The 27,657-nt window shown below is 37.9% G+C and overlaps 1 protein-coding gene across 1 annotated transcript; it reads right to left on the bottom strand.

Annotated features, from left to right (window-relative positions):
* Window positions 1–5,076: 5,076 nt before the first annotated feature.
* On the bottom strand, window positions 5,077–25,133 carry LOC139718141 (aminoacylase-1-like). The gene is made up of 15 exons (XM_071629624.1): window positions 24,919–25,133; window positions 21,766–21,830; window positions 19,885–19,989; window positions 19,279–19,350; window positions 18,572–18,594; window positions 17,359–17,435; window positions 16,569–16,658; window positions 14,252–14,308; window positions 12,892–12,965; window positions 10,814–10,863; window positions 10,308–10,365; window positions 9,701–9,781; window positions 8,346–8,414; window positions 7,047–7,123; window positions 5,077–6,298 (listed from the first exon to the last, which is right to left on the bottom strand). The coding sequence occupies exons 1-15, from the start codon at window positions 25,019–25,021 to the stop codon at window positions 6,085–6,087; spliced, it is 1,215 nt and encodes a 404-aa protein (XP_071485725.1). The 5' UTR covers window positions 25,022–25,133; the 3' UTR covers window positions 5,077–6,084.
* Window positions 25,134–27,657: the final 2,524 nt, after the last annotated feature.

Genomic DNA, 27,657 nt, shown 5'->3' with positions numbered 1-27,657 from the left:
TGGATAGAAACATTGTAAGTTTATGACAGCAGCTAGCTAAGAATCTTCATCCAGAACTTGGATTATGAAGTATATGTATTAATATCATGCAGTACACATCTGTAACAAATCTCCAAATTATGTTAACAGTCATCCCTCTTGGTAGGCCTATATTGCTGGTGCAGTAATTCCCCTTCATTCCCTCTGTCAAGTGAGACAATTTATCAATGCACTGCATCACATGTGCTGATAGCAATTAAAGGGATCGTATAGTTTTGGTTGAGACCTAATTTCAAGTTTTTAACATATTTTGGTAAGATAGTGAGAAACCTCTTATAAACTATGATAAGAGTATGTAATTCCATGAGGAATTTAACGTTTATTTGATGAAAATTGGCTTTGAAATGGCTGAGATGTCCAAAACAGAGTGATTCTAGTAAGTGTGGGACCCACACTTTATCACAATCATGTTGTTTTTTACTTTGTTTTTGGATGTTTCAGTCATTCCAAACCCGATTTTCATCAAATAATCCTTGAATTCGTATTTCATAAGTGTTTTCTTGGCATCTCACAAAAAGTTAAAAGCCCAATACTCATGTCCACCAATACTGTACCATCCCTTTAATAGATCCACTGTCAAACACACAGACAAACATGCACGTACAGTATGTAGATACCTGTCGCTTTTAATACATAAATTCACACATTACAATACATCTAGGCACAACACACAAGCACACACATCCACTGAAATTTGGGGTTTTGTACATGTGTTTAATGCTCTGTTCAATTCAATTTTTCAATTCAATAGTTTATTTATTTCCATCATCACAAAGAAAAGAAAAGAAAAAGTTGACATAATCCAAAGTGATACATTTTTTTTTAATTTCTCTTACACTCGTCCGATAAAGGATTTTTTCAATACAATATAAAGTATATTATACACGAATGATGTCGTAAAAAAAAAAAACAATGCACTTTGTCATGGCAACAAAAATAGTAAATAATCACAATGATGGAAAACAGTGTTCCACTAAAAAAGCCACGCTTGTAGCACGTGGAACACTGGAACAAAACAACAACAGCACCAATTTGTTATACCAATAAGACATATTCATTTTAAATTCTTCTATATACTATTGTACATTTTATTCATTGATATAATGATGTTGATACTATGAACAATACTTACTAGGATTTTAGGATGCAAACATATAAACTATATAACATATCACATTTGTGGCACAGACACTATGGGGCCAGGTGTGCCAGGAAAATTGAACGGAAAGGAAGATATGCAATCGGCCACAAAAAACAGAACGACGACAACAACAACAACAATAACACAATACACAGAAATAACAGAGTTTGAGGAAATGCACTCAGACAGATACTGGACAACGAAGAACGAGGAAAAAGGAGCAGGGAAGAAAAGAGAAGGAAAAGGAGAGGGATGGAAAAGGTCTGTGGACACACTACAAAATCTCAAGGAAAAGTGAAACATGACGGGTTTTTTCATTGAACAGAATTAACTGGTATATTTAGAAAACAAATATTTTTTGAGTTTATACTTAAATGTAATTAACTTCACAGATTCTTTTAGATCATTATCTAAGCTATTCCAAAATCTGGGTCCGGTATAAACAAATGTATTTTGAGTGTGTACAGTTCTAACTAAGGGAAGATGAAATTCTTTAGATTGTCTAGTGGGATAATTATGTACGTGGCTGTTACGGTGAAATAAAGAATAAAATATTTTGGGTAGATGATTGCAGTTGTAATTAAACATAAATTGACCAAGTTGAAACAAATACAACTCTTTTATTTTCAGAATTTTGTGCTCAAGGAAAAGCTTGTCAGTATGTGCTCGGATATGAAGGTTAAAAACGATTCTGAGCGCCATCTTTTGCAGAAGAAAAAGTTTATCTAACAATGTCGAATATGTATTCCCCCAAGCAAGAATTCCGTAATGTTCAAAGCTCTTGTGGACTGAAAGGTGGAAAAATCTGGTGTTCAAGTAAACTGAAACTTCCCACATCATTTTTCTTGTCATTTCCTCCTTAGTCTTGCACAACATGAGACAGTGGGATATCGGGTCCTACAGTAATCTATTTGGACTAAAGAAACAGTTTTGACTTACAGAAAATTTTAACTTTGATATGAGAAATTAAAATCAATAGAATATAAAGAGAAGAGGACTTGAAAAGACCTTTGACTTTGGCAATTATTCAACTTAATGCGAGGTCAACTTGAGCAAGGTTGACAATAGTTTCTGAGCATTCAACCTTTCCTGTTTTGTTATGTTTTGTTTTGTTTTTGTTTGGTTTTTTTTTTTTTGGGGGGGGCCACATATTTAAAGACTTATGTTAAAGTTTTACGCAATGATGAAGATTGCAGCTCAAAACATCCTATTGTGACATTCCAGTGTGTCAGAAAATATTAATTCAATCTCAATCAATATTGTTTGATTCTTTCATACTCGCATTTTCTCCTCTTCCTCATCCTCCTCTATCTTTCCTTTCATTATCTCTCACATTTTTTTTCCTAGTCACAAACAAGCATCAAGTTCACATGCTGGAGACTTGGTGAAGTACTTGTATGATTTTGAATTTTAATCCATAGATGCCAGGCATCCCAATATGAAAGTAAGAAAAAACAAACAAACAAACAGAATCAACATTTCACATACAAGATATCATAGTGTTGATCATCAAAAGTAATTTCATAATCTAAGGCTCATCACAAACTGCTATGAATATTAAGTACATGTATTGATTTACCAATGTGGTATATGACTATTACAAATAATTTTTTTTTGTTTTGAGAAGGTGTGGGGGGGGGGGGGGTCATACCAAATAAGAACAATAAAGACAATTTTCAGGCTTTACAATTGTGCCTGATATTTTCCCTTTGTCTGGCATGATAAGAGAATGATATGATTGATCTTAGTTGTATTTGCCAGCCTTCCACATCAGAGCTCAAATATGCATGTCATTTTTATAGAGATTTCATTACTACAATTATGCATAGCGGACTCTCCCTACATCACAGCTTGAAAAACAATGACAATGAAATACTAAAAAACATCTGGACCTTTGTGGCAAGAAAATAACTTCCTAATAACACCACTTTGGTGTTTTGATGCTGTGGACAGTGTATTATGAGATTTCACTGTATAAAAAGTCAATATATTGTGGTGAACTCAAAAGTAAATTGAAATTTTGCAGACATCATAACCCCTTTATGCATTTGCTCTAGATGTAACTGTCTGTCTTTTTATTTTTTATTTTTGTTGTTGATGAAGTTTACATTCCATAACATAACTTTGAGAGTAGATAAGATACAGTCACTGTAAACAAGCTGTTGACACAGCACATACAACATAACAATGGGCTATCAATACAAGTTCAGCATATGAACAAAAATAAGTTTGCAATCACATAGTTCCCATGAAGATGACACTGTATCTCTTGCAAATACATGTACGCATAACCTTTGTGCAAATGTTTCACAGAGTAAAATCCTCTGACATTCAAAAAGAAAAACAAAATTGTACAAGGATACTCTCATAGATACATCATAGACATAATAAGACCTATACTATGTGTGAATTCTGTGCACAGATAGGAAAATGACATGCTTTTTCATATTCATTTACATGGCTTTAGTTGCGGTCACCTTCACAAGTGATGTTCAATAGGTCTCGAATCATCCTGTTCTCAGCGTAATGATTTATTGCAAGACCATCATATAAACAGCGCGTCAAAGTGTGATGTCATCGCCATTCATTGCCGTGGTAACTGGTTCCAAACAATCTCACCTGGCCTGAATGATTATGCATGCACCTGGTTAAAACCCACGCAAGAGCAAAAGACTGTGACATCATCACTTTGGTTCTCTCTAGACTTGCAACCAACAAGGGGACTTTGAATTTCACATTCCTACATGGTCGGTTATCTCTCATGGTTTCTTCATCATCTTTTTTATGCCCCCTCCCCCCAAAAAGAAACATTTTCTTGAGTATACAAAAGAGCATTACGTCTAAGGCTAAAATCACTGTGTATGCTAGAAATGTTTAAAAACATGAACATTTCAATAAAGCAGATATATCACGAAAAGCCACTCAACCGGCAAGTTAGTTTATAAGTACATGATATGGCAGTTGCACAACATAATTCGTAGATCTGGAACAGCTGGCTACATCAGCTACCACAAACACTCTGTAAGAGCAGACTACAATTGTATTGTGCACCTGTCAATATATAGTAAAACCTCATTACAACAACGTCAGATACCACCTGATATAGCAAGGTAATTTTGTCCAAATTCCTTTTCATACAATGTATTATCTTGTTTTTATTCCTCATGCATTGAGATACCTGATACAACAAGGAAATATCAGTGGTCCTAACAAGCAGCACGTTATGACGAGGTTCCCCTGCATAGTGCACCAGTTCTCCGAATTCATATTTCATTGTAACTCATGAAATATCATTACAGGAAGGAAAAAACATGAGGCATGAGTTGAGGTTTCACGGTACTTCATAAGAATGGACATGATATGACGCTTCCTGTTCTCATGCCATGCTACAAGTGACTTAAGGGTTCACAGAACCAAAAGTGAAACTTAACTTCAAAATGAGTTGCAATGTGCAACACCACTCAAAATTCAAATTGACTTTGATACAAAGAGTGAAATAAGCAAGAAAAAAAATCCACAATGGTACAACTATCACAAAAATTAGACAAAAAATGAAAGTTAGAGGGTTTTGAAGACTCCCATGATTCTGCTTGCAACCACACATAATAATTATATGAGGTCATTTATTGTCTCTTAAAGTCTCCCACTGACCTGTACTCAAATCTCCATCAATTTCCTATTCTTCTTTTTTTAAGTGATGAAATTGAGAAAAAGGAAACCCATACCCTTTGCATTCAACACTCATGATGATAGAAAAGCTTAACCATTATGATTCTTAAAGGGGGGGGGGGATGTAGTAGTTGTTAACTTATTGTTTAAAGTAAAGACTTTAATATTTTGGTGTACACATCACAGAGAAAGTTATAAAGTGATGATACTAGTATTATTGCCTGAAATCTTATTTCTTATGTGGTTGCAACCAAGATCAATATTTTGTTTTAAAAAGTACATACACGTAAATACAAAAAGTCATAACCTCATTTATGTCCCATCTCAATAATTCTTCCACCATTCTCTTTGATTAGCATTACTCTACAAATAGTAAAGTCAACTTGAACAATACGAGTCGTTTTTCACTTTAATTCACTCCTAGCCTCTTCTCGAGAACTATGCATAAACATCAGAGCACATGCCTACAGAGATAAAAAAGTTATGCAATGTAACCTGAATGTTTCATCCAGTTCTTGCTTAATAATAATTCTGGGGCAGTGAATCACACTGAGAATTTAGTGCAGTGACCTTTGAACTCTAGATCTTTGCATCACAATGAATAACAGATCATCAACAAAGATCATAGAAATGTGGTAAATCTATAAGGAAGTGTTATCACAGTACTGTGAAAATTTGTTGTCATGGTAATCAGTTACACATGACTACACCGGGTCTCAATGCTTCACTATAGTGGTCATTCAGGTCATGCGTTACGGTAGGCACTTTCATTGACATCCCTTTCTTGCGGTAACATACTACTTCAAGGCACACAACTGTTTCTTTAACAATCAATGGCATGAGATTATTGCCTCTGCATATATAGGCATGAAATTTGCCAATGTAATATATCATGTACAGCCACATTTTCCAAGGCAAAACCAATGCTTGAACATTCTAATCCTGTTTCTTAATGTACCATATACTAGCACTCATAAGGTGGAACATACATATCACACCTCGATACATAATTTTACCAGAAAGTTTTCACTGGTGTGTACTGAACCATTATGTCTCACATGATAGGTGTGCCTTCTGATGACAAGTTTATCCCCTTCAACAGTTTGAAAAATCCTCATTGCACCTAAGCTATCAATGCATTACAAGTGCCTCAACACACTGGGTCAGCTCGGCAATCTGATTGGGTATTTCCAATCTACGTATCGGACGAAAGCGCCGTTGCAGCTCTGAGTACTCTACGCATCCGGCACATTGGCGACGGCGGGGATGATGCTCTCATATATCGAGATGCCGCGGAGGAAGACGTTCTCGTTGAGCCGCTCGTTGTGGTCGTGCAGGAGGATCTCCGTGTGGTTCATCGGAGAGAAGCCTAGGCAGGGGATGCCCTTTTCCCTGATGAACCTGCTGTCTGTTCCAGCAGGGAATATTTCAATCTGCAACTCAACTTTCCTAGGAGTTGGCAAAAAAATATACATTAGAAATCGCTATCAAAAAATAAAGATATGCTTTTAACTTTTTACGTCTCGAAAATATTCCAGTCTTCTCAACATAGAATATCTCAAATAACACCCTACACATGATATCTCAAATAACACCCTACACATAATATCTCAAATAACAGTAAACTTTCTGCATGTCTACAGGGACAAAAAAGGATGACCATGATGAGAAACCATAAATATTGTAAAGCACATAAAGCCAAATTAGACCTGGTAATCATGATGGGTTCATGCATTCTCAGACAAACCTTAATACTAACAGCTGGAAAATGAATTCTTTTTATGGGCTATAATTCAATGTGTACAAACAGGAGCTGCTGTGAATTAAGAGAGAAGTAAAATAAACAAATGCGATGAAAAGGTTATCATTCAAGATGCAACCTTTCGTTTGATACATTAATTAAATGGGCAATGACTGACAGAACTTCTTTCTCGTGCATAAACTGGTTGCAAAGATGTGTTTTGCATTGGTCTGCAAGACAGAATAAAAGGAAAATCTATGAAAAATGAAATTTCCAAACTTCCCACCATATGTTACTGTCAAAGATAGCCATTCCTTGACAAGGGCATATGTATGAATGTTTGGAGGAAAAAGACAATCATTAACAGCTTTTCTTTCATCTGCCCTTTTGAAAAACATACACGCACGTAGATGCACATATGTACAGAAAAGGTAAGCAAGGTTTTATTAAGCTCACTCCTCATCACAGGCCTTCTTGAATGCCTGCCACCAGGCGTTCCCATCATCCAGTGGTGTAGTGAAGCAGACTCCTTTCTGTAATGGTTGGAAAATAGTAAAGTCATGACATTTCTTTACAAATGTGTGTCGTTAACCCCTTGGCTCTAATAAGCGGAGATTCCCATAGTTTATGCTCCAAAGATTCCGGCTCCCACATGCAGTACTAGCATTATCATATAAGCTCACAGAGCATGAGACCAATTGAAATCAAATTCATTATGATATTGAGTTCTTACATAATGGATCAGGAAAGTATGACTTGTACAATATTATACTCAACCATTCTCTCAAAATGAACATGAGCTACCAACTGAAACTTTTGCTTTGAGGGTTGCACCAACTGAACATGTATTGTCTTCAATCCTTGTATTATTACCTGACACAGAAAAAGAATGCAGGAATGACGAGAATGTAAACTTGCATGTAAGTGAGCATAATCAAGATCATTTTCCTGGCATACACTATGAGACAGTCATTACATCACCAAAATATTTCGTCCTTGGAACAACATCTTATCACAACATGTCTCGACACAAGCATCTATGCAGAAATACAAAAACAGAGTGCCTATACCTGTATATATGATGAATCTGAATGAAGTATGAAAGAGTAAAAATGGAAAAAAAAGAAGAAGACAAATTAAGAGAGAGAAAGAGAGAGAGAGAGAGAAATATAGTGAGAAGAGAGATGAAGAAGGGAGGTGGGGTTTAGGAAAAAAAGGAGTCATATAAGAGTGTGGAGCTTAACCCATAGGGTGGAAGATGATTGGAAATGCATGTTTTGAAAAATTGCAATATTCTATAAAGCATCAAACCAACACGTAGTCCTACCTACAAAAATTGAGAAATAATTTTGCTCAAAATCTTTCATGCGTCACTTTTAGTTCATATGAATATCAGTCTGTATATATCATGAATGATACACAAGAAGGATTTTATTTTTGACTTGCTGCAAAATTCATATGAGTAGCACATGGCTGTCTGCATCGACTATTCCTAACTCAAATGTCAATTCACACACAAAAATGCTCATGGCAACCTTTGGGGTTGAAACCCTCAGGGTACATCTATAGCATGTTTCATAGCAAAATTTAATAGTTGTCAGTAATCATGATAAATCCACTTGAATGCTGCACTATGTTTGTGCATATGTGTGATGGGTGTGGGTCTCTGTGTTTGTGAATATGTCTACATAAGCAGGGTGGGGTGAGCGCAGAATGATATGGATTTCTCTTCCACTGTTTTCAGCGTCTACTTACCCTTAAGAGCTCATAAGAAACACCTGGTCCAGCTGATTCGACCATTTCATCCAATTTCTTTATCATGTCCTGTGGATTAAAACAACCATTTTGTTGACATGGTTAACATGAGGAAATTGCTGCTGGAATCTGTAAAGTGACCTGCTCCAAACACTGCACACTACAATGTCACTTGCATATTTGATATTATAAAATGGGTTCAAGAATGTAGCCAATAGGAAGCGCTGAAATGAGTCACATGTGCTTTGGTTATTCTAGTCCCATCGCACTGCGTGTTAAATCCACCGTGGTTAAATCCTATTGCCGATCGTCTGTGCGCGCGGCGGCTCCTTTGAATTGCATGCATACATACAGTACGCGCTGTTAATCCTGTAAACAACTTCTAGTTCGGGCTGCCGGCCGGCCGGCCTTTCTTCCCTTGTGCATAACATGTGTGGCGTATGCATACTTCATTATACGTACACTTTGTACAGTACAGTAGACCAAGCGTTGTGGGACGGGACGCGTACATGGAGTCACTTTGAAGGGCAAATCCAACGATTTAGCAGGTTAATTCTCACGCCATTTTCAGAGTATGTTGTCTAGTAGGCCTATATGAGGAGTCTATATCAAGTCTTTAAGGTAAAGGGTGCATATTCTATGAAAAATAAGTAAGTTTTCATGCGGGAACTTAAGTGTCTGGAAACCCAACCCCCCATCATACTTATACTGTATGTGCGGGATTTCCGAGTGCGACGTGCGTAAATGTTTGGGACAAACATCTTCAGACGTCTTGACCCACAAAGGTACATGAAAAACGCTGAAAAATGCTGTTAGTTTTCGAATTTTCGACCCATTTTATAAAACAAATGATGCACAGGATTATTTCGTGGCGTTAGTGGAGGCGTAGCTCACTCTCGGGTATTTACAATGTAGTGCATGTTTCACAATTGTAAATACCCTCGAGTGCACTATACGCCTCCACTAACGCACTCTATCCTTTGCATCATTTGTATATTGGTATGAATAAAGATCCTTCTTAAAACTCCCTTTATGATAAAATTTCACTTAGGTCATACACCTTGGTGCTTATCAACTGAGTGAAACTGTTAGAAGCATATTCTTGAATATTTTGTTTTCTTAGCAGGAGGATGAAATCACAAAATATTTGAGAAATTAGCATCTGCATTTTACAGCCAAATCACCAACAGTATGAAATAAACTTGAAAAGTTGTACAAAGCTTTCACAGACTAATCTCATACAACAGTCTGACATTAAAGTTTGAATGTTCTTACTGTTTTTTTTTAAATGTTGTTGTTGTTTTTTAAAAGCAAAAACAAAGAAGAAGAAAGGAGGATAAAAGAAGGATACTTGCCTCTGGGGTAGTGAATGGAGAGACCCGTAGATCAAAGAATGCAAACAGTTCACTTGGCACAACATTGTGTGCCACTCCTCCCTGGTGGACATTGAAGAAAAAAAAAAAAGGATATACAATAGTAAAATACAAACATAAATACACATTGGCTTAGGTTTCCTGCCCATTCTATGTATGACATGTTTCACTAAGAAACTACCATCTACTTTTTCTCACAATCCACATCTTCAGGTGTTCAGATTATTTCATGTGGTCATCAAATATCTCTGCTCATTTTGGCCACTATATGGATAATACTCCCCACACTGACATACAAAGTGACCTTTAAAAGGCTTCATAGAAATATAAAAGTATTGTGTCTATGATACCCTAATTTATGAACACACAAAATGCAAAACGTAATTAGACAACAGTACAATGTTCTTGAACAACATTTTACCCGAGTTCCAAACTATTCAATACAGTTTATTACAAGCTGCTCAATATCACTGAAATTTAATTCATCTGCTGAATTGATTTTCAGGCTTAAAGTAAAGACAGCTCTCCTAATGAAGTAAATTCTCTTGTTGATATTTTCTCAAGATTAAATCAAGATTGATTGGCTTACCCATATCTTGTTCAAATTCAAGGTGTTCACCTCCCCAAGCATCCTACATTTCTTGGCCCTGTGGAGAAAAGATGGAAGCAGATAGATACTGGTTGTTACTATCATCTTCTTTGTCAGCTACAACAGTAAAAAATGAGCAGTTGGTAAGGTTCATGATTACTGTGGGTTGTCTACTGCAATAGGCAGGCAGGGAAGTGTTGCCATACTGCATTCATTTTAATATGGTGCTGTTCATGCTGATGATTACATGCAACATACTTTTTTCATATATTTTTTTCTTCACATTATCATATTCAAAGTCATTCAGGTGACTTTCTATGAACTGGACACATAGAATTATGATATATACTGCAGTGACAAAGTGGCCAGTCAGGAACACTGCTGACCTTTATATTCATACAAAACCAGAGGTAAAATCTTTTCGAGAAATCACAGAATTGCCATCATCTAGAGGATTTGCATTATTTAGGTAGGTATGAAAGGTAAATGAGAATAAAATATGTTACCTGGCTTTTTCCTCCTCCCTGTAGTTTAAGAATGTAGTGATGACCTTTTGCTAGAAAAAAGAATATACATAAATGTTATGTTAGTATTGATATGGATTCTTTTACTTACTGTAACAAAAGGGAACAACTACACCATATTAGAAACTGCAATAATGATGAATCAATACCATACCATAGAGGATGGCAAAGGGATAGTCACCTTTTCCACGTCGAATCTATTTGGACTGAAGAAACAGCTTTGTCTTAGAGAAATTTGAGGTGATTAAAATTTATAGAATATAATAAGAAGAGGACCTGAAAAGACCTTTGACGTAGGCGATAATTCGACTTATGCGAGGTCGACTTTAATAGGCAAGGTTGACTGTAGGTCTTTTTCCTCACATGAGGGGAAACATGTGTGGAATTTTTATGACAACTTGGTTGCAGCACAGTGGACAACTTCAAAGTAGAATAGGATGGAGCAATACACGAACAAACACCACTGGTCTACTTGTAGTGCTTGTTCTAGCTTCAGTGGAGGCTAGCAGACGTTGCATACATTATCATTCTCAATGGCTTTACTTGGGAGGCAAATCAGTCAAAACTTTAGTTCCAGATATCACATATGAGATAGGGATGACACAGAAACAACAACAATTTGGATGGGTTTGCCTGTCACTATAATTTATTAACCACATCCGTCATCTGAACAATGAGATTTTTATATCTTACTTCCACTTTGACAAGCACACAAAACCATGAGCTGCAAAATGGCTTGTGTCAGCTGACGGAAGTCAGTGAGATTTTGCATGTAAAATGGCAGGCAATATATGGGATAGATCTGTATACATGCTATTGTGTACAGAAGAGTTTGCGCATTCTTAATAGCAAGAGATGGCTACCCATGCATCCAGTATTACAAATAGCATGTTGCCCTATAGTCTACCGTATATGCCGAATATTTTGTGAGGTTTTTATTTTCGCAAATTTCGCGAGTTAGGTACTAGGTTTGTGCGAATTCAAAAACACACAAATATTACTGATCTTGACATGAATGTGACATGCACATATACACTTCTCTGTTCGATTTGTACTGTACTTCACAATCGCAAATTTAACCACTCGCGAAATTGTTGGGGAAGTTCCTATTTGCGAAAAATTAGACTCGCTAAATAAATGGCATATACAGTATTTGTTTTTCCCTCTTTGAATGCCTTGCCTCTGATTCGGACAATATGATTCCAATTCAGGAAATGAATGTTGTATTCCCTGTAAGGCCAGTCCTTATTATTCTAATGTTCCCTGTAAGTGGGTAATGAAAGTGAGCTTCACTTACACCTGAAATGCTAATGGGTATGACATGCCTCCTCCCAGGTTGGAAAATGGAAACAGCTTTCTCTTGAATGCGCAAAAAAAAAAAAAAAAAAAAAAAAATCTTTGCCTATTAGCAGTGTCATAGGATATAGTGTTGCAGATAAAAAGCTCACTAATATATTGTTAGTTGAGAATCAGAAGGGCTTTATCGCAATTTTGTGGGGCACTGACTTATTGGTATCATGTTGTAGGGCTCAATCTCCTCTACATTATAGTGTCATTTCGAATTAACTTAATTTTCAGTAAAATGCTAAAAATGAAAACCACAAGGGCTCCATTTTACCCTCTATTTGGAATACTGCTTTTGACCAAATAAACTATTTTATGAAAGTTGACCATTTCGTTTTTATTAACACCAAAATCTTCGAATGCGATAGTGCCCTTCTGGTTCTCAACTGATGAAATCAAGAACCTTAAGGTTTGTAACAAATATAACATGAAAGCAGATACTGTATACGCCATATATTTCGCGAGTTTTAATTTTCGCAAATCGGGACTTCCCAACAACTTCGTGAGTGATTAAATTCGTGATCATGGAGTACTAAACTGAACAGAGAAATGTATATGTGTTACTCACATTCATATCCAGATCAGAGTCAACTTTTTTCGCATGTCTTTAATTTCGCGAATAGCACCTGACTCGCGAAATTCACGAAAATAAAAACCTCGCGAAATATTCGGCATATACTGTAGATTGTGGCAATTGAAGCTGACCAGCAACTCACCAGCTTCTCCCCTGCTGTATCTTCAATGAATTGAGATCCATGGCCAGGCTTCCCTGTGCAGGTCACTTCAACCCCTGGTTGATGGGGTGCGGGGGAAGAGAGAGAGAGGAAGGTATTTCATTAGTATTCCACTGACATATAAATTGCCAATGTGCAGTAATGACCTGTGACTCCACTGAAAAATCACTGAAGTTCTCACAAGGGGTTAACATTAAACATGATGTGGCAGCTGAATTTTATACAGAGGATGCTTCAAGCAATTGCACACGATTGACAAATACATGTTGAACTATTCAATTATAAGTATTGCATATGTTTCTTTTTTTCTGTGGCCCAATATGGCTATTACTACTGCTTTTTTTTTTTGAAAAGATGTTCTTTAAGTCTTTCAAAATCAATAAACTTTTAAGCCTTTTTCTCCCCATCCTACCCAAATGGGGGTCATCTGAATCATTTGAACAACTTTGTATTCCAAACACCTGGGAATGATATCCTGCCAAGTTTGCTCACATCAGACTATACGTTAAAAAGAAAAAAAAACAGAAAGATATAATAAAAGTGTAACAAGTTTTAACAGATGGCACATAATTCCCAATGAACAGAAAAATAAAAACAGATTGCAACAGCTTACTCTGTCCCCTGGCTCAAGTGAGCTGAAAAGATTCTTTTGGGGAGCTCTCTTCAGCTATCTGCTCAAATAATTATTCATCATCAGCCCTAATGTTCTGAACTTCAATACTTAGAATCAAAGTCATATTCTAATACTGGCTTTAAGATTCTACCTGTTAGAACTCAAGTCATCTAAATCCACAATAAAAATCATGCATACCTGGATGATATCTGTGATGAAATTCAATTTGATATGAGCCCCCCCCCCCCAAAAAAAAAAAATAATAATAATAAAAAAAATAAAAAAAAATAAAAAAAATAAATAAATAAAAATAACAAAAATAAAAATAAAGATATTTGAAATAAAAATAACAATAATAATTAGATGATAATGACAGCTACTGACATTTGAATGTATGTTGCAAAAAATATTTCAAAGAATGCACTTTGGACACTTAAAATCTAGGTAAAGTGAGAAGCAAGGGATGAGATGCATTTTCCTTGCTTGTCTAACAAAGAAGGCATGCAGTGTTACTTTGCTTGATAAGTGAAGAAATTGACTTCCTGTGTCTTGAAGGATAGAAAAGATCATAAAATCTTTGCCATGTCACGACTTGGAAAGATAAAGTTTGAAATAAATGATGTAAAATGTATAAATCAAGAAAACACTATAAGGCCAGCCCTCCAACACATCTGATCACGCCAAGTCTGGATCTGTTAGTTATGACCACCTCTGCTATAGACTACTTACACCAAATGGCCCTCTCTCCATAATACAGGGTGAACTTTTCAGTGGGGTTGGCAAGTCCTAAGAGTATGAAAGTATGTGTTGAAAGTATGAGTAACATCTGGTAAACAGAATTAACTATCGGGTGAAAAACAAGAAATAGATATGCAAGGGTGTCAATATACTGTACATGCTGACATTTTCACAGTGGTTCTATTTTAGTGAATTTTGACAAAAATGAGAACAAAAAATTGTCCACATGCATGCACAGCATCAGGCCTGCACACTGAGTTTGGGAGTATCAAGTAAATACTAACAGTAGAGCCCCAATGCCACACACATATTACATGAGGTCCCTGCTCAAATTCTTGGAATACTTTAACTTTTTTTTTTCTGCCAGATTTGATCTTATTTCAAGCAACATCCCAACAAAAGTTTGTTTGAGAAGTTACATTTTCTTCTGAAAGTTTGTGAATTTGTCTTATTTTTGTTTTGTTTTGTTTTTTGTTTTGTTATCATCATGATAATGACAAGACCACAAAGCACAAAATTAGCAACTTATACAAATATCAAATCAAATTACATTACATTTGCAAAAAACATACAGTGTATGTATAGAAAAATATCAGCATGTGCAGTGCCATATGCTGGTTCAGATTTGACACATGATATATATATATATATATATATATGCAAGATATGACAAAGACCTATATTTGTGTGAAATATGACAAATATCTGCTTGAGGCATGCATTCAGAGAGGTTAGAGGCAAGTTAGAAGCAAAGCAGAGGATTGTTAGAAGTACATGGTGTTTAGTGCCCACATCTGAAATAAAAGAAATATAAATAAGTTAGCCATGCTGCACATGTAAATACTGCCCTTTCAAGGGTTTTTTTAACCTGCCTCAACCTACTTACACCATGTTGCTCGCTCGCCATGGTAAAGTGTGTATTTCTCCGTTGGATTGGCAAGCCCTGGCAGTGCACATAAACAATTTGGAAATCTGCTGTTCAGAATTTGTTCATATAATGTATATTACTACAGGTACACTGCACAAAAATGCCAGCACATGGGTTAGGTTGGTAGCTACACTGTGGGCTAGGAAAAATCTACCTAGGGCCCATCATTTATAAGATTTTCCCTAGCAGCAACTTCCAGTGACTACAAATAGCTTGACAACAATCGTAACAGCTAATTTCCTGTCGCAAGGAGAGTTTCAATTGGGTTAAAGTTACTAGTTTGTCATCAATGCAGCCCAGCATTTTTAATTCCAGTATTTTACCCACTCATGCAACATTAATTCTGTATTTTTAACTGGAGATTTTGGATCTGATGAGTTTCAAATTACACAAGATATAGATCACAGATTGAGGTAATGCTCTGAACAGTACAAAGATTGACCACTGGCGTGTATTCCCAAACGGTGCTAAATTCGACCTTCAATCATCAGGCACAAAATCACACCAACCATTGCATGACATTTCAAATCATCAAGATAATGATCAGTACCCTGCACTCCAAGATAAACTAACATATGTGACTGTCCAGCTCAAAACCCACAAAAAGCGAGCCAACATGAATTTTCACTTTTCTACATAGTTTTTAAGAGTAAGCTCTAGGCTTTAATATGTTCTATAACTTGTTGAAATTGGACTATATCCTAACTCATTCAAAAAGTGATTTGAATATGAGAGAGATATTAGATGCAATTTTATAGAAAAGGAAGAAAAAGAGGATTAAAAGATTAAAGTCACTCAGGCATGCTGTGCAGAAGTATCAATTTGTCTGTCCCACAAAATATGTTTCAGAAAAACTCCTTAATTTTTCGATTTCAGTTTTATTTTATGTCACAAAATTTTGTCATTACCTTAGATAAAAGACTACTCTACTAGGTAAAACAAACTTCAAAAATTTAGATTGGTCAATCCAAATGACATATTTGGTCCATTAGGGAGAATCTTAAATTCTGTGACTTTTTTGTAGGTTTTGAGCTGGGTGGTCACAAGTATAATTAACACAGATAGCTTTAGACACCTGGACATTAAAATATGTTTTTTTGGCTTATGGCATACATTGTAGCAGTTAAAACATTCAATTGAAACCTTTTACATCACACAATTTGCAGTCTAAAAAGAGAATGCCTCATTAACACACTGTTTTACAGATAAGCGACAAAGGTAAGACAATAATAATTTGGCATGAGAAGGCCACAGTAGTGGACAAAATCTAGCAGGTCAAATACAAAGGATAGGAGAAGCTCCAATTCTTTTGTTGAAGTGTATATCTATAACTGATGAAGGTTTTCCATATTATTGGTCTAACAGGTGGATTGAACCGACCTTCATCCAGCCCGAAGCCAACATTCAGTGCCTTGAACTCTGGTGTCTCCACGAAAGCCTTCATCCCATGTATACCACCAGTCTCCTCATCTGCAATGACAAAAGACAAACAAACACCAAACTAAAATATACAAATCTGAAAACACACATATTAGCGAGGATAAATAAAATGCGTCAATGACCATTTGCATATAAGGCCAAACTACTGTACAGACCTTACACTCCGTAAGATTGTGTGCGTGTGCGTGTGTGTGTGTATGTGTGTATGGTATTGGTACTTGGTAGATGTTCATTGTCCTCCAAAAGGCTCCGTGAGAGGTGCTTAAACTGGAGAAGTGTCGTGTGTGTGTGTGTGTGTGTGTGTGTGTGTGTGTGTGGTAATAAGGTAATATGGAATCAACCACAAATATTAAGAATAATATCAGATGTTTCACCTACATCCTGAGATCAAAATATAGATTATGAAATTGTTGCTACTGGCTTTCTTTCTATCTTTCTTTTTTTTTTGGGGGGGGGGGGAGGGGAAGGGAGAGAGGGAGGGGGTGTATAAAGCACCATTTACTGGAACTTTCGGGAGGGGCAATGCTAGCTTCTCAGCAAGTTTGGTTTTCAATTTTTGAAATGTTATGCCTCTGATTGGCGACGTACAATTGTGATGAACAGTTAGAGATTACTTGACCCATTCGGCTCTGGTGCAAAAAACAGAAGTCAGCAGGGCCTTACGCAGTGAAGGATGTAGGTTAATGTATTCAGTTTATAATGCAGAGATTTCTAGCCCATCAGCTCTTACCTGGAACAAAGGTGATGTGAATCGTTCGCTTCAACCGCACACCATTTGCGATCAGTCGCCGGATGGCTTCGACGTATCTGGCAGGAAGATAACATGTATCAGAATTCAGTGGTACCATCTCGGGCAAACCCTATCACATCTTCAGAGACTCCAACCCAAAACACCTTCTGATCTGGAGATTCTCCCGCCCGAAACCCCTAGCAAACGGGAGACTCCAAGTTGATGTGTGCGAAGCGCGAGGTTCCTAGGGTTCTAGATGTTCTCTGGTGCTTTCTAAGGCTTATTTTTTCAACACACAATAGCAATAAGTAAGAAATCCTTTCCACCGGGAGACACAGAGCCAGGGCGGGAGAAATCAAATCTCAATCAGGAGAACGGGAGATTTTCCAAAAATGGGCTTTCGGCGGGAGATCTCCCGTCGAAAACGGGAGAGTTGGAGTCTCTGCATCTTTAATTTCTAATTACACTCTGTAAGGCTAACTTCCTATATGAGTCAGGGTTCAGCAAAATCTCTTACAAAACAAAGAAAGAGAAATGGGCTTTATTTCACATCTGTGTATAAAATTGAGCAGGGGCGGATACAGGATACAGGAATTCTGTAAAGGGGGGGGGGGTGCAACTAATATTTCTGGTGCCACTTCCGGGTTTCATTACATTTTTTTCCTTTTATTTCTTTTGTTTTTAACAAAAAATAAAGGGGGGGGTGCGCCGGTTGCGCCCCCCTCTGAATCTGCCACTGTTGAGTGTTAGACAAATCAACAGAGCAAATAACTTTGAATGTCATAGAGGAGTACCATCTCCAGAGCCATAAATGTTAATACATTGTAGAGCAAGCAATATACAGCTTTCATTTCCATAAAGAGCCAATGCACATTTCCCCCCATGGCTGTTTTATGAAGAGTTAAAATTGATTATATACAAGCTGTAGTTGATTTCAACTGTAAGTCTAAGGTAACCTGTGTGGTAAGGAAATTAAAATCGATTTTATCTTTTGATAAAATGGGGCCCAGGTGTTCATGGAAAGGTTAGGAAATCATTAAAATGTAATGCTCTGTTTCAGGAAAGGTGCCAGCCTTTGACTCTTATCTGAGTACAGTTGATATCCTGTTATACCTGCACATGTAGTGTAAAACAGCATGTTTTCAAGGATGTATTATCATTGACTTTGAGATAACTTCAATAGCGTGCAGCTGTTTAAAACATTGGTACTTACTGAATTCCAACGCATTTCATATCCTGCAAATACAACAAGCAAAATGCACATTATAGATTAAAGATGGCTGTTGGGAAGTGTTCTGCAAAAACGACAAACACACAAACAAATCATAAAAGTTATAATCAGCACACTGTATACAATGTCAACCAATATCTTTCATTTCTCTGTTCATTTCTAAGAATGACAATGACTGGTTTGATTGCTTCATGATCAATGCAGCATGATGATTATCTACTTGATCATTTCCATTATAACACACACCATCATGCCATTAAAAAAAAATGGTATGACAAAGTTTCATATCTTTACCTAAATTATTGTCATTTGGTTGTCACAGGAACACCCCAAAATATCTCACTTTGCTGCTTTACTTCTGTGCCATATATTTTGAAATTTGTTATAATGCAAGAAAGCAAAAAAAAAAAAGAGAGAAAAAGAATGAAAACTCAGCACAAATACATGTACATCCCCATCATTTGACCATGTTCCACTCATCCAAGCAATAGCTCAATCTCAGTTTTAATACATCCCTTTGAAATTGACTTTGAAGTCCTGAGGGAATATTTTGTTCAATATAAAAATACCCAGCTTTTCTTTGAAAAAAAAAAAGAGCGTAAATAGCTTAGATGCTTTTAGCTCATATGCTTTAATACAATTTTACACATTGTAATATCACAGAGCTTGAGAATGAACAGGGAATTTACCTGGGATCCTCTCGCATAAATGTCTCCGTTCTCCATTTTCTTAGCCTCGAAGGGATCGCAATCCCAGTGTTCCTGACATTTAAAAATATAACATCCAGTTAGGCATGCCCTTCTTGTGCAAACAGAATTGCTAACTCATCTCGTTGGCAGGCAAGCAAAGTAACTAAAAGTGATTTTGGTACTTTCATATCTTATAGCCTATAACCACTATCTAATGATAGTAGTGTACTTGGTCACACTGAGAAACTGTTGGTAGTCCTCATTAAGATGACCTTTTCTCCATCTTCAACAATAATTTTCTAGAGACACTATCACAAGCATGCCTTTCAAGAATTCTCCTAACTTTTGACTAAACTATCAAGAAGAAAATTAAATTGACCCTACCCCAAAAGGGTCAACTATGGCATCATTTCTGGAAAGATACCTACAACCAATGAAGCCCAAATACTTGAAAGATTGGTTGACTTGCAGTATGCAGCACAGAACTATGCAGAAGATGGTGTTACTGACCACCAGAACACTAGCTTTGAGTTTGCCCTACATAGCAACAACTATAAATGCATACAACTAAGTATCTAAACATTAAAGCTTTGTTTCCTCTCTCACCGGAAACACGGGCACAACATCGTAGTGTGAGTTGAGGATGACACTTTTCAGCGAAGGGTCCGTGCCTTCCCACGTTATAACCACAATCGGCTTGCCTGGATGGACCTGATTGGCAAAGAGAAATCGGGGAACACAAGGAAAGTTTGAATTACAAAGCATTACAGAACTCTTGTGAGATGGATACTCTTGACATTACAAAGAATCTTTACTCCATATTTTAGTTGACTACAGTAGACACCCTAAATTAATGAAGAGTAGTAAATTTGAATGTATTGCAATGAAATCTTTGAAATATACATAGAGTCAAAAATTCACCAAATTCTTTCATTTTTACGTTTGAAAGTAAATGAGTTATCAATGTCAGTGGTATACAGTCTGTGCATGATGACATGAGGTGATCACGCAAAGTCACACAAATCTTCTATTTGCTTTCAGACAAAGCATCACTTAATTTTCTTGAATACTGGATACGCCATATATTTTGCGAGTCTAAATTTTCGCGAATCGCGAATTCCCAACGATTTCGCGAGTGGTTAAATTCACGATCGTGGAGTATTGTACTGAACGGAGAAATGTACACGTGTACGTCACATCCACATCAGGATCAGAGTCAATATTTTCGTGTGTCATTAATTTCGCGAATAGCACCTGAAATTCGTGAAAATAAAAACCTCACAAAATATTCGGCGTATACAGTACCATGAATTTAAAAAGAAAAGAATACAAAAACATTTATTCTTCCCTCTGAATTATTCTAGATTTGCAATACACTGAACATACATGTGTTTCAATGTTAGAGTGGGTACATACACATCAATCTCACCCGACCCAAAATCGCTTTCTTAAGCCTCTCCAAAAGAAAAAAAAAGAAGGAAAAAAAATTGTGGCAATGCACGGTGCGCACTTAGCCGGCTACAAGCGCCACTGGCCCCGGCTAGGTAGCAAGCTCACCAGGGCAAGTTTACAGTGGCTTTGCAGCTATCCACACTGCTCTGCTCATGTTCACGCCAGCGCCCACCACTGGCTCTGCGCACACTGCTCTGCTTGTGTGCACACGCCCCTCGGCAGTCTGCGCGCTCACTTTGGGAAATCGGAAGCCTCACTCCCAGCAGGTCTCTCACCCTGACGCGCCTCCAGGGACAGTGCTTGGAAATTATTAAGAGAAAATAGTTCAAAACTCAACTTGTAATTTCCATTCATCAGCACAATGTAACAGTAGGCTCATTCAGCTTAAAAGTTGGGCTTAAGCTCCAAGAATTTTTCTCAGTCACAGAAATGTCTCCACCACATCTCCACATTGTCAGCGGTAAGTTGCCACCAGTCCCCACAAGGTTGCAGAGACATCTCCAAAACCAAACTAGTCTCAACGACTTGGCCACAACTGAGGAGATGTTGTGGAGATGTCTCTAAGACCAGCTGGAGACTGGAACAAGTCTACAAAAAAAAGATTGAACCTGTTTGATTCTATCTCGACCCTCTGGGGACCAGGGTAGTCTCCAGGAGACAGCACGGAGACATTTCTGTGACCAGCAAGACTCGAGTCACCACTAAGTTACCACCTAATCTCCAAGCCGGTGAGATACCCACTTAACATAAAATGTTAGTGTACCCACAACAAATGAAGGCGTTATATTGGATCTTTAGAAATCCACTAGGTCATGAAGAAAGTCAATCATATTATTAAAAGCCTTGCCATTGATTGCTATCCTACACGGTTTTCTTTCACCCGAGAAGCTTCCTGCATTATTGGTTAAAATATCAACATTAAGCTAGCCCGACCAGATGCTGTTAGTACGCTGTGCACATTCCTGGGCTGCGTATAGTTATGATGTAATATGATTTTTGCAAAGGGACAACTCATCCACTGCTTTGACGACTTACCTCTATGCATCGTATTGGGAGGCCAAGCTCCTTAGCCATGCGCTTCAGAAAAGTGACAACTCCAGCTGAAAAGAAAAAGAATGTGCCAAAATATGACATCACATACAAACTTTTTTTAAATAAGATTCTGTTCGACAATCAATATCACCTGTTAAAACATCCTCAAGTCATTTCACTACCATACTCCCACGTACTCTAGCATGTTCAAACGCATCTAGTCATGTTGTGTTTCTGTTTAGCCCGACCAGACACTGTTACTGTGAGTACGCTGTGCGAATACAGCTACTTACAGCGACTGGGCTGTGTATAGTTATGTTTCTGTATACATTGTGATACAGTACATGTGTTTGTACACTAGTCTGTGTATCAGCTGATTCTGCAATCCAACTAACCCTGGCGCAGGGCGCTGTAACGCGTTGGGGTTGCTGGTGCGGTTTACAATTCAACTTGCCTTAGACTAACAGTCAAAGATGAACTGTGCCCATATTAAACAAGAGACCCGCGGGTCACACGCTCACCTGAGTATCGCAAGTTCACCTTCCATGCATTCTTGCAGACTCTTACCTGAGAACATTGGAAACTTATGGTGGGGGTAGCTTTGAGAATGGGGGCATGGTGTCCATTTACATATTCCATCACACTGGTAAAAATACCTGCCAAGTACACTGTACTTTATAGAATGTTGGATTATGCAGCTTGGGAAAAAAGACTTAAAGCCCTATCACTTTTGATTAGAACTAGAGAAAAATATTATTTAACATTAAATTTAGGAGGTTTGGACCCCCTGGGGCCCCCAAGGAAAGCATGGTGCCCATTCAAATACTTTGAGATCTTATCCCTATGGGAATGCTACTTGACAAGTTTGGTGAAAATCCATTATGTTGTTTTCAGCAAAAAGATGAAAATTTAGGCCCGCATTTGGACCCCCCCCCCCCCCCATCCCATCCTGCTTCCTTGGGTCCCAAGGGGGTGGGGGGGGGGGGGGTAGGGAGGGCACCGCTGATTCTCCCATGAACAAACTTGAAACAACAGTCATCAATATACCGACTCATTGTAATAACTTAGCTCAATCACTTCCAGTTCTAGAAAAAATCTGTAAAGATTCCTTACAGGAGGGGGGACCCCTGGGGCCCCCCAGGTGGGGCATGGTGCCCAATTGATGGAATTGAGATTCTATCCCCCTAGGGATGCTACCTGCCAAGTTTGGTGAAAATTAGTGATAGGGTTTTCAAGAAAAAGATGAAAATTTACAATTTCGGTCCAAATTTAGGCCCCCTGGGGCCCCCCAGGTGGGGCATGGTGCCCATTTGATGGGAATGAGATTTTTTCCCCCTAGGGATGCTACCTGCCAACTTTGGTGGAAATTCATAATGGCATTTTCAAGAAAAAGATGAAAATGTACAATTTGGGCCTCATTAGGACCCCTCCCCACCCCCCTCCCATGGGTCCCAAGGGGGGCACCCCTGATTCCACCATGAACAAACTTGAAACTACAGTCATCAATGTACTAATTCATAGTATTAACTTTGCTCTATCACTTCTGGTTCTAGAGAAGAAGATTTTTTAAGATTCCTTAATTTTGGGGGGTTTGGGCCCTTCTGGGGGCCCCCCCAGGTAGGGAATGGTGCCCACTTGAACAAATTGAGATCCTATCCCCCTAGGGATGCTACCTGCCAAGTTTGGTGAAAATCGGTCAAGGGGTTCTCAAGAAGAAGATGGGCAATTCCGCAGTTAGGTGGACATGACATGGATAAAAGAAATGTGCCTCTTTATCATACTCTTTAATTTAGGTTTCAACTAATGCCATGGATGTTCACCAATCATTAAGGTCTTTCAAATTCAGTAGATTTTATTTTTCATATTTATTGATTTTGCGAGATCTAAAACCATCATTGAAAATGTACATGTGGGACTGGGGACGCTGAAATTCACTTAAATGCAAATTACAGTGGGTTCCTTTGAAATTTTTTCCTAAAAGTTTTGCTAAAGGGTAAAAGATGAATACATTTAAGTACTCCAGAAGTCATGTGACATTTTGTCAATTACAAAAGGGTGAAATGACCTGCGGAATTACTCCGGACAAATGTAACGTTACTAACCGTAACGTTACTAACCATACTTTTGGGGGTCTAGCTAAGAAATTATTGGTCGAACTGCTAAAAAAATTTGTGTGAACATTTGTCATGATGCGATAATTGAAATTAATGCAACACTTTGTTTGAAGTAACTTTAATTTTTGCACACTTTTTGTTACAAGACATTGATTTTTTTGTCATGTCCTTTTTTCGTAACGTTACTAACCAGCCTTTTAAGTTGCCATAGCAATTCTAATATTTCGTGGATTGTATCCATTTTTTTTCTGTATCATAAACCTGGGAAAGATGAACATGTTTTTGTCATAATTTTGACTTGAAATGAATAAATGGTAATTTAGTAGTAAAAACAAATATCTAAATTTGTTCAAATGTAACGTTACTAACCGCGGAATTGCCCAGATGAAAATGTAAAAGTTTACGCACGACGGACGATGGACGACGGACGACGCACGATGGACGCCGGACGAAGAGCGATCGCAATAGCTCACTTGAGCCTTTGGCTCAGGTGAGCTAAAAAGACTTGGTAGAACTGCATAATCTGACTCCCTATCTCACCCACCATTGCATCCCTTTTATTGCTTTGATCTAACCTCAGTGATCACTGGAAACAGAAACGTGACATTAATAAATTTAATTCAGTCTTCCAGACTGCATAAACTGGCCATCCCGTTAACCATGGTATGGATGCATCATTCACGTATTCACATGGCATGGGTATGGAACTTATCAAGCTCGGGATGGAATCCTTTGAATGGCCATCTTCGCTTAATTTACTTGGCATCATCGTATGTGGAATTCAGGTAATACAGCGGGTAATTAACAACTGTGCAATGCACAATGGAGTGTCCGCAGCAGGGGGGGGGGGGGGGGGGGTTGAGCCTTATACAAAAACCTACCCTAGCACTAAACGTTAGACCATTTTACTTGGCAATGAAGGGACCTAACATTGCAACAATCAAACCAGGGACAAGGTAAATTTAAATTAGACTCGACAAACATAGGTTCTAGATAAAGTATTCAGTAATATGTCATTCACGAATATGCCAGGGAATCTTACCATAGTCGGGATTTGATTCGGTTACAGTATATATTCGGAGGTACTCTCTGAAATTAGTCACTGCTGGGTCCTCGAGTTTCGCACGCTTAGAATCTGTTGACATCGTGGTGGTTGATTTTACTGCTAAGCTCGATGAAACCTTGAAAGATCTCCGCTGAAGCTGTGGTAGTAGTACAAAACTACGTCTGGACGTGTACACAGCTGAGTTGAAATAGCGGTTTCGAAATGTAACCAGTGGATTTGTGGAGGACGAACGTAGAGTACGAATAATGCTTCCCTTCCTAGAGCTGAAAAGGAAACATCTCTGTGGACTCGACTGTATCTCAGCTAAAATCTCGAATTCAGTACCCTCGATTCAACGAGTATGTTATGTTAGTAGGCGTATGTTTTATATGTGCACGTACGCACATAGACAGACAGGACTGTATGTGTGCAGTGTGTGTCGTATATGGCGCACGGCGAGTGCGGTGGACGAAGAGTCGCTGTTGTACATGTATTATACAGTGCGCGTACCAAGATTGCCCTTTTCGCATTCCATAGTGTAGTCCCCTTGAGGGGGCGGGGGCGGGGCGCGATTTTTTTTTCCGTAACCCTAACGCGTCGAAATTGCCAATTGTGTCACTTGAGCAAAGACTATCGGTGAACAAGTTGGTTTTTGTACGCATGTGGCGTGGACTTTGCATGACTTGGGCAGTTTCGTAGCTCCATGGTAAGGCCAAGGAGGTACTAGGCGTTGAGTTTGTACTGTATATCTACAGTACCACTGGCATGGTCGTCTGCTAACTACAGAATCAAATTACAATGTGAGAATGGGACGCCGTCCTTCAAACAGAAACATAACAACGGGTTTATGGGTATATGGGTATGTGATGCGTGTGTTTGTGTGTTTGTGTGTGTGTGTGTGTGTGCGTGTGCGTGGTTTCCACTTCACATGTCATCGGCATCGCGTTCGCCTTTGCCTTAGCTTACGTGGTATTTCTGTGGTTTTGTTCGCCGTCTGCTGACACTTTTCCTGTATCTCGCAAGACTTGCGTTTCTAGGATGCATGCAAACTCGACGTTGTCATCAATATCTTGCAAAAAGTAAATTTGAAATCTAATTGAAGCTTGGAATAGATTAAAATCAATATCTTGCAAAAAGTAAATTGGAAATCTAATTGAAGCTTGGACTAAATTAAAATCAATATCTTGCAAAAAGTAAATTGGAAATCGTATTGAAGCTTGGAATAAATTATAATCAGAGTATCATATTTAGGCCAACAGCTGCAGCATTGCTATTGTTATCAACATTGATCATGTTTATTAAGCCCCACAAAATCAGATTCAAAGTGGGCATTGGGTCTTGGGTAACATGGATGAACTACTGGGTTAATTTGGGTTTATCCTCCGACTTCACGATGATTCAGAAAGCCGTAGTATAGGCTCCTTTTTAGTTCAGGTTCATGTATATCAAGATATATGATTACATTCTCAATAATATAACATCCAAGATGAAGATGGGGGAGGGAAGAGAAACTGTGGGGGGGGGGAGCTATAGTAATCATCGATTTTGATCGATAATCTCTCTATAAATAGTTTAATTTAATCAGCTTTAAAAGGGCATTTTGGATCGGCCAAAAATCAAAAGATGTGCTATTTCCAACAAATTCTATTCATTTTCCCAGTCCATACATGTACAAAATTGTTCTAGTATCACGGTTTGAATTGCTCTATCAATATTTTTTGTTTGATTTTCACTTTATCATTGGCAACCCTATAGTCCTTCTCATCACGTACCATCGTCACCTCTACCACCATTGAAGGAAACCAAAACCCAAAAAGAAATGTGGATTGAGTGAAAGCAGCAACATTAGTAGAACACATCACTGAAAGTTTAAGGAAAAGCGGGCAATCAATGCAAAAGTTATAAATTTTTAACGTTTTGATGTTGGAACCACTGGCTGCATGACATCAGGGGTGGGCAACAACATAAAGAAAATATAAAGAAAACAAACATGTTTTCACTTTTCTTGAGTAATGGAAGAGCATTTGATTAACCACTTTCAGAAAGTAGGGGGAATGATTACTACCCTCAACATAAATTATGTCAGTATCAATTAAGTGAGGGAATGTGTAATTTTATTGATTTTTTTTTTTTGGTGTGGAATTCTCTTCATATTTTCTTTACATTGTTGTCCACTAAAGACGTCATGGTCTCTAGTAGTCTCTTTATTAAGTGATTACAACACCAAAATATAAAAACGAATAACTTTTGATTGTCCGATTTTTCCTCAAACTTTCACTGATGTGTACTGCTAATGTTGCTGCGTTCACTCAATCCATATTGTTCTTTGGGTTTGGTTTCCTTTCCCAGGTCAAAAAACCAGTAGAAACCAGTAGAAACTAGTCAGCATTTTTAACTGGTCGTTACTGGTTTTAACTGGTCTTAACTGGTTTCAACTGGTTCCAGTTGAAACTAGCAAGGTAACTCTAACTTTCCAGTAACAAAATGAGCAATTCTAATTGAAACCAGTTGAAGACGTACTGGTACCAGTTGATACCAGTTTAAACATACTGGTACGAGTTTATACCAGTTGAAACCAGTAAAAGTCTACTGATGGCCAGTTGTAATACCAGTTCAAGCATCACTGTACCAGTTGGTAACAGTTTCTGTCGGTTAAAGTTTTACTGCATGGTATACTAGTTGATATATTACCAGGGGGGGGGGGGCGTTTCATCAACGAGTTCGTTGGAGGTTTTC

Source organism: Diadema antillarum, unplaced genomic scaffold (assembly GCF_040938485.1).
Source record: "Diadema antillarum isolate AM-2024a unplaced genomic scaffold, OU_Dant_1.0 scf00000089, whole genome shotgun sequence".
Lineage (NCBI taxonomy): Eukaryota > Metazoa > Echinodermata > Echinoidea > Diadematoida > Diadematidae > Diadema > Diadema antillarum.
Note: the sequence above shows the minus strand (reverse complement) of the source record. Positions and strands in the feature narration are given on the sequence as shown.